The 8,112-nt window shown below is 42.1% G+C and overlaps 1 protein-coding gene across 2 annotated transcripts; it reads left to right on the top strand.

Moving 5' to 3' along the window:
- The first annotated feature begins 251 nt into the window (after positions 1-251).
- On the top strand, positions 252-5,966 carry LOC136679081 (angiopoietin-related protein 4-like). 2 transcript variants are annotated; one of them, XM_066657364.1, is made up of 7 exons: positions 252-956; positions 1,945-2,055; positions 2,329-2,413; positions 3,702-3,815; positions 4,296-4,394; positions 4,728-5,003; positions 5,083-5,966. In XM_066657364.1, exons 1-7 carry the CDS (start codon positions 465-467, stop codon positions 5,262-5,264), a joined length of 1,359 nt encoding a protein of 452 aa, XP_066513461.1. In that variant the 5' UTR covers positions 252-464; the 3' UTR covers positions 5,265-5,966. The 2 variants fall into 2 exon arrangements, with proteins under 2 accessions (XP_066513461.1, XP_066513462.1); XM_066657365.1 differs by having other exon boundaries at positions 255-956; positions 4,299-4,394.
- Positions 5,967-8,112: the final 2,146 nt, after the last annotated feature.

Below are 8,112 nucleotides of genomic sequence, written 5' to 3'. Positions count from 1 at the left end.
GAGAGAGAGAGAGAGAGGGAGGGTAAGACAGACAGTTAGACAGGAACAGAGACACCGCTCTTCTCTGACCTTTCCCTTACTTCCCCCCACCCCAACCAAACACTCCGTACCACCACCTCCCCTACCCCGCCCACTTTTTCCTCGTGGCACGTTTTCCTCGTCCGTTCCGACACAGACCGGAGTCCGAAATCACTGCCTTTAGAACGGATCTTTCTTCAGGAATTCTCCCTTCGATACAGCCACAGCTTGTTCCCAGCGCCGGGGTCCGCCCCCACCACACAGAGAGACCTGAGTGGAAACCCAGCGTCCAATCAGAGCATCAAATTACAACGTCCAACCAGAGCGTCCGAAGCGCGCTGAGAGAATATAAATACGGCGTGCTTCGCTACACGCTTTGATCCTGGAGAGAAATTGAGACAGAAAGAGCAGACAGACAGACAGAGAGGCCGTCAGAACAAGTGGACATGCAGCTACTGCAGGTCATGTGCGCGTGTCTGGCGCTGAGCTCCGCGCTCAGTTTCCCGTTCGAGAGTACATCCGAGCGAAAAGGGAAGCGGGTCCAGTTTGCGGCGTGGGATGATGTGAATGTCTTGGCTCATGGTCTCCTGCAACTCGGACAGGGTCTGAAAGAGCACGTGGACAAGACCAAGGGCCAAATGAGGGACGTGTTTGTGAAGCTGAGGCTGATGAACAGCTCCGTGTCCGAAGCGTCTCGAATGACGCAGCGTCTGCAGGAGAACAACGAGCTTCTGAAATTAAAAACTCAGAACCTTGAAGAGCGCGAGTCTCAGATTCACAACGTCTCTAAAGTCCTTCAGGAGAGAACAGAGGTACTGCTGGTAGACAAGCAGAACGTCCACGAGAGGATGAGCAGACTGGAGGAGAAAGTGGACGGACTGATTCAGGGCGAGGGACTGAACGCTGCCGGGAATTACAGCGACATCCGCGTCGTCCAGGTATCATCAGAACCGAGCTGGGTTTAACTGGTTCCGACTATGTTTAATTCGGTTCTAAACTGATTCCACTAACGCAGGAGGTCCTGTCTGTGTTTTGTGTTTGACAGGTGAAGTTAATAACTGTAATAATAGTAAAGACGTGTTATGAATGTGTTATTAATGATAATGGGGCTGCAGCTGTTAGGCGTGTTGTACGTGCAGCACAAAAGAACATCTGTCCCGTCCTGTGCCAGAACTGAACCGACCTAAAAGCCCGGTGTCTGATTCCGGTTCACAGGATTCAGACGACGGTTCCACTTTCAGAGCTGTGGTAGATTTGATGTTGCTTTTGATGATGTATTCTTGGTGTTGCTGTTTATTCATTTAGAATTTTAAATGCTCACACTTTAGCACTAACCACTCCAGGAGGACCCCGGACCTTGACATTTCTGATTGTTTGCTTTCGTTTGTTAAGTTTTTGTAAGAGAAGAGAACCGAGTCAGAGTCCAGACCATCAGTCAGGGATCAAACATTATTACTTTGTTTCCTGATATTACACATTTATAACTGTTAAACCTTTTTTAAAATCTTTTTGCTCTTTAATATGTAATATTAATCTTCGTCTGTGTCCATCTGTCCTGGGAGACTGTCCACAGCTTGATCATGTCCACAGACCGATCTAAACCCTTTGCCTGAGATCGGAACCACTTACTGAGTCACCACAGGGTTTTTGTAGTTTCTAAAGATAAAAGTTTATGTTCAATTTGTTCGTTAGGGTTTGATCTATACTTGATATGCATCAGGAACAAAATAAGATTTACCTTAACCTACAAACTTAAACAGCAATAATAATTATAAATAATACCAATATTATAATATTAACTCATCAGTAATAACACTGTTATATCAACTCAGAATTCTGCACCTTAACAGCTGGATCTGATATTATAGAAATGTAATGGAGGTTTGGGCACCTTTATTAATGATTGGATATTTGTATTGTTTTTAGTGGATGCTGGAGGCTCAGAATCAGAGGATCGATGAACTCATGGAGCAAATTAAACAACAACAAGAAAAATTGGACAAACAAAACATTCGCCTGCTGACTCTTCAGAACCAGGTGAGAATAAGGTCATGACTCAGACGCTATCAGTCATCAAAGGGGTTAATTGATAATGCTGATCAATAGAAATAATTGATAATGATGAACATAAAGCATGTTGAAAATACTGATCAATATCCCATACAGATATTATTGACCAATAAAACAGATAGATTATGCTGATCAATAACCCTGATTGATAATGCTGATCGATAACCCTGATAGAAAATTCTAATAATGCTGATCATTAACCCTGATTGATTCTGACCTCTGTCTGTTCTTCGTTTTTAGATTAATTCACGAAATGAGCACAGATTTCTCCAAACAGATGATGAAACTCTGAACAGAAACACAGAACAGAGAGATTCTCCACAAGGTGAGACTGACTCAGCCCACACTAAACAAAAACACATCTCACACTCAACCAGACAGAGAAGCAGAGAAACACAAAGGAGGGAAACACAGAGCAAGATGTTCTAATGGGTTCTAGATTACTGTCCACTTCTGCACAAAGAGGTTTGTTTTAAAGACAAAATAGGACTGAGAGTTTTACAAACAGCAAAGATTTCAAACACCTGGAGAAACATGATTACTATCAATGTCCTATTCATAATCAAAATAATCAATATTATAAAGATAATTTGTTTCTTATTTTACATTCATACTTACATTTTTTCTTCTGTAAAAAGACATGTTCCTGGTTTAAACATCTAGCTAAAACCACAGTTAACCACTCTGGGTAAGAGCTAAGAATTAGTCGGGAGTTGTGTGTTTTTCTAAAAGCGGGTAAAATGTGGAATAAACAGAATTAAATGAAAGCTTTGAGTCACTGGAGCTGGGCATGAAGCCCAGCGTCCGTGGCACAGGTCCAGGTCGGTGAAAGGGGAACAGGGGTGTTCTGAATATGATTAGTATCTTAGGTTCTGAGTAAAACAGAGACCCTGTGGCGGAGTGGGGGGTGGAGGGGGTTCTCCTGTTGGTGTGTGTGTGTGGGGGGGTATTTTTAGCCACAGACAGTGAACTTTGTACACACTTTCAACAAAACTCTGCTTGTATTTTGTCACAAAGAAAAAAAAGCATTTCCTCCAGGAATGCATGACCTTTCCCCCAGACCTGTCTCTTTATCTCTCTCACACACAAACACACACACACACACACACACACACACACACACACACACACACACACACACACACATTCTCTCTCTCTCTCTTTCTTACTCTGCACACACTGATCACTCACTGTGATGTCAGAGCAGAGCTGCTGCGCACGTGAAGGAGGCATGATGGGGAGGGGGGGATTGGGGAGTTTGTTTGAGTGTGTGTGTATGAGAGAGAGAGAGAGAAAGAAAGAGAGAGAGTTTGTGTGAGAACTAGGGGAAAGGTTGTGTTTACATAAAATTCCAAACATACTCAGCTGGACTCCACTGCTGAATACAACTGAAAAACTATAAATCATAAAACATCTGTATTTAAATAAGTCAACAAACAAACAACAAACATATGACAAACAACTTTTAAACATATGACATTAAAACCAATCAATTTATATTAAACATAAACACATACACACACACAAACTTTTGGCTTGTTTTGTTAATGTTATTAACATGTATGTTGTTGTTTCCAAACCTAACTAAACACTGTATGTGCGTTTGTGTTTAGCCCTGAGTTCTGACTGTTACAATGTGTTTCTGAGTGGAGAACGCTCGAGCGGCATCTACAGTGTCCAACCGCCTGACGCCAACTCACTGCAGGTTTACTGCGAAATTACAGCAGGTACAAACTACACACACACACACATACACAAACACACACACCAGTGAGTTAGTGGTTGAAAGAGGTGAAATGAAAGAAGGAGATGAATATTATTTAACATTTGGCATGACATTAACATGGTGGCACGGTGGTGCAGCAGGTAGTGTCACACAGCATCAGGGACCTGGAGGTTGTGGGTTCAAGTCCCGCTCTTGTTGACTGTATATGAGGAGCTTGGTGTGTTCTCCCCTGTGTCCACGTGGGTTTCCTCCGGGCGCTCTGTTTTCCTCCCATGGTCCAAAAACACACGTTGGTAGATAAATTGGCTACTCAAAAGTGTCTATAGGTGTGTGTGAGTGTTTGTCACCCTGTGAAGGACTGGTGCCCCCTCCAGGGTGTGTCACTGCCTTGCGCCCAATGATTCCTTGACCCTGAACTGGTTAAGCAGTTTCAGACAATGAATGAATGATTTTAACATTTTGGATGTGGTGTGTTTTTGAGCAGAGGGAGGATGGACAGTTATTCAGCGGCGAATGGATGGATCGGTCGATTTCGATCAGCTCTGGGATGCGTATCGAAACGGCTTTGGACATTTGGATGGTAGGAGCTTGTTTCTGTTTCAGTTAAAGCTATGAAACAATGAAAGGAATAAACTGCATGTGATTCAGACTCAGCTTCATGTTTAACACATAGCATTAGCGTGCTGTGAATCATGGGAAATTAGTAAAATGAGGATGATGTGATTAAGTTTAAAGGATTGTGTCACGCCTGACTGAAGAGGTTTGGTAAAGTCCTTTTCTATAATGGACTTAAAGGATTTCTTCACTTCAAGTGACTTAATCTCCTGAGATTGAATTAGTTAATCAGAATTAAACAGCAAAGGTGTTTGGAAGGAAACACAGTTACCTTCAAGTTGACCTTTAACTTTAACAGGTGAGTTCTGGCTTGGTCTGGAAAAAATCTACAGTTTGACCAAAGGCCAAGTTTATATCCTGAAGATTCTAATGACCGACTGGAGAGACGAGCAGCAGATGGTGAAGTACCATTTCCGTTTGGATGGAGAGGACAGTGATTTTACTCTGAGGATCATGGCACCCCCTGCAGGACACCTGGAGAGTGCTCTGTCCTCTGAGTCTGTCCTGGCCTTTTCCACTCGGGACAAAGACCATGATCAGAAGAGTGACCTCAACTGCGCCAAGCAGCTCACAGGTAAGGCTTTAAAGATGTGGTGTCAGGGACCCGAAGCGAGTGTGACCCTGTGTGTAAATGGTGTCTTTTCCTCCTGCAGGCGGCTGGTGGTTCAGTAATTGTGGAAAGTCCAACTTGAACGGAAGGTACTTTGTTAGTGCTCCTCCCAAACAGAGGCACCAGAGGAAACAGGGAATTTTCTGGAAAACTTGGCGTGGTCGTTATTATCCGCTAAAATCCAGCATGATGATGATCACTCCGGCCAAAACTGAGAGCAAGTGAGATTTTCACTGTTCTCTGATGGACCTTTACCAGACACTTCCAGAGTCCAGCTCTACATTGTTAGCCAAAAGAATGAATGGGTGCTAAAGGTCTCTGCGACGTTCTCTAACCAGCGATCTCTGGTTCTAAAGTCCTCATTAGAACTCTGAGCTGAGTGTGAGTGAACTCTGAGGAAACTTCAGCAAGTTAAGACATGTTTAATTAATGCAGGCCACTGGCATGTCAGGACGAAGCCGGGCAGAAGTTTTTAAAAAAAAAAAACTTCTGAAAGAAGATCTTTCTGAGGCCTCAGGCTTTAACAACTAATGGCATAAGCAAGATAGTTTACAAAACCCAGTTTTTAAATAATGGACCAAACAGAAAATGTCAGTAGTTCATGGTTTAAGGCATTATCCACACACAGCTGCAGTATTAATGACAGAAATGATACTAACACCAGTATAAAGCAATATTTTCTATAACCACATCATTACTGGAACCTGCATCGTTCAGGAGTTTTCAAAAGATTAAATATTTTTATTTAGCATTAACGTTGAAATCCTGTGGAGACAGATTTTCTCGGTCACATTGACTGAACCTAATGTATCAAAGCAGTTTCTATGTCTCTGTAAAATACCTGTACATTTTAAGTTTTGTCTTATTATAATTTATGTGAAAAAAATTTTTGGTTATTTCTGCAAAAGAAAAATTTCTGGTCTTAAAAATGGCCAATAAAGCTTATTTTTTAAAATTTCTTTTCCTTGTTTGTTTGAATTTGCACGAGCTTGGAGTAATGAAGAATTTTTATAATACAGTGGTTCTCAAACTGGCAGCAAGAGGTGGTACACCATTCATTCATTCATTATCTTTAGCCGCTTATCCAAGTCAGGGTCGCGGTGGGTCCAGGAGCCTACCTGAAATCATTGGGCGCAAGGCAGGAATACACCCTGGAGGGGGTGCCAGTCCTTCACAGGGCAACAGACACACACACACATTCACTCACACACTCACACCTACGGACACTTTTGAGTCGCCAATCCACCTACCAATGTGTGTTTTTGGACTGTGGGAGGAAACCGGAGCACCCGGAGGAAACCCAAGCGGGTACGGGGAGAACACACCAAACCTTCACAGACAGTCACCCAGAGTGGGAATCGAACCCACAACCTCCAGGTTCCTGGAGCTGTGTGACTGCGACACTACCTGCTGCGCCACCGTGCCGCCGTGGTGGTACACCAAATGACCTCAAAAAAATTTTACTACTTAATAGTATTTTACTACTTACTCCAATAGTATACAGAAACATGCATGCTCTCACATCAAAGGAAACATCAAGGGCAACAAAATTATTGTCCATTTTCAATTTGTCTTTTCTTGTAAGTCAGGTATTTATGAGATAACTTAGAGCAGCTTTTAATTGAAAGTACATTGTATAAGAAAGAGGAGAAGAAAAAAAAACAATGGGGGAAAAAACCCAAAACAGGACAAAAAAAAAAAAAAACAAAAAACACTCATAACAGGAACAAATAAGGTTTTTCTATTTTATCAAAGTCAGCCCAGGTGAATTCCCCAAATGTTCTGAAATAGTGATAGTTTCCCCTTTATAATGTAAGTTATCTTTTCCATAGGTAAAGCTGTGGAAATTTCATTAATCCAATTAATGAATTTCAGTTTGGTACTCTTCCATGAGAGTGGTATGACTCTTTTTGCAAGTAGTAACCATAAATCCATGGCAGTGATTATTTTCCTGGACATACAATGATTCAGAGTATAGACCTAGGATGAACAGCTTGGGGTCAAGAGTTAATTTTATACCTAGTATAGTCTCTAAGGCTTATTTAATCTCTCTCCAGAATTGTTGAATTTTATTGCATTTACAGACACAATGAAAGAACGTTCCCTTTTCCTCTCCACATCTGATACACCAGTCGGGTATGGCGCCATTATACTTATTAAGCCTTTCTGGTGTCACATATGTTCTCATTAGCCAGTTATATTGCAGTACTTTGAGGCGTGTATTGGTAGTTTGTGTTTGTGTTTTAGCACATGCCTCTTCCCAGTCCTCAGAGGACAAATTCTCCTGTAGATCTTCCCTCCAGGCTTTAAGTTAGCATAAAGAAGACTCAGAAGATCCCTCTGCTAACATGCTATATAATTTGGAAATAATTCATTTTCCAAGGCAGTCTTTCTTTATTTAACTTTCCAAAGCGGACAGAGGGGGGACTGACACACACTGATTTTGAGATGATCTGATAAAGTTTCTCACCTGTAGATATTTAAAATAATGTTTCCTTGGAATATCATAACTGGTGATCAGCTCTTCAAATTACACCATAAACCCACCCTCTGATGCCATTAAATCTCCTATTATCTTTAGACATTTTCAGCCCATTTCCTGAAACCAGGGTCTGCCCTGCCTGGAGGGAAAAAATGGTTGCCACATATTGGGCTGTAGCGTGACAGAGAGAAGGGTTTGCCTAAATACCTTTTAACTTGGAACCAAATTGAAATCATATCTTTGACTATAGGGGTTTTTTGTCTTTTTTTTTCAACATTTTGGCTGTTGTTGAGTATATGTACTGTGGGAGAGGAAGAGGGACAGAACAATTTTCAATATTCATCCAAGGTGGGAGGGACTTATCCGTAAAGTAATACATTCATTCATTCATTCATTATCTGTAACTGCTTATCCAGTTCAGGGTCGCGGTGGGTCCAGGGCCTACCTGGAATCATTGGGCGCAAGGCAAGAATACACCCTGGAGGGTGCGCCAGTCCTTGCCACAGGGCAACTGGAGGCACCTGAAGCCTCCTCTATCATATGGAAGGTACAGAAGAGATAAACGTAGCCTCGGTCACCTATTATTCCACA

This window comes from Hoplias malabaricus, chromosome Y (assembly GCF_029633855.1).
Source record: "Hoplias malabaricus isolate fHopMal1 chromosome Y, fHopMal1.hap1, whole genome shotgun sequence".
Lineage (NCBI taxonomy): Eukaryota > Metazoa > Chordata > Actinopteri > Characiformes > Erythrinidae > Hoplias > Hoplias malabaricus.
Note: the sequence above shows the minus strand (reverse complement) of the source record. Positions and strands in the feature narration are given on the sequence as shown.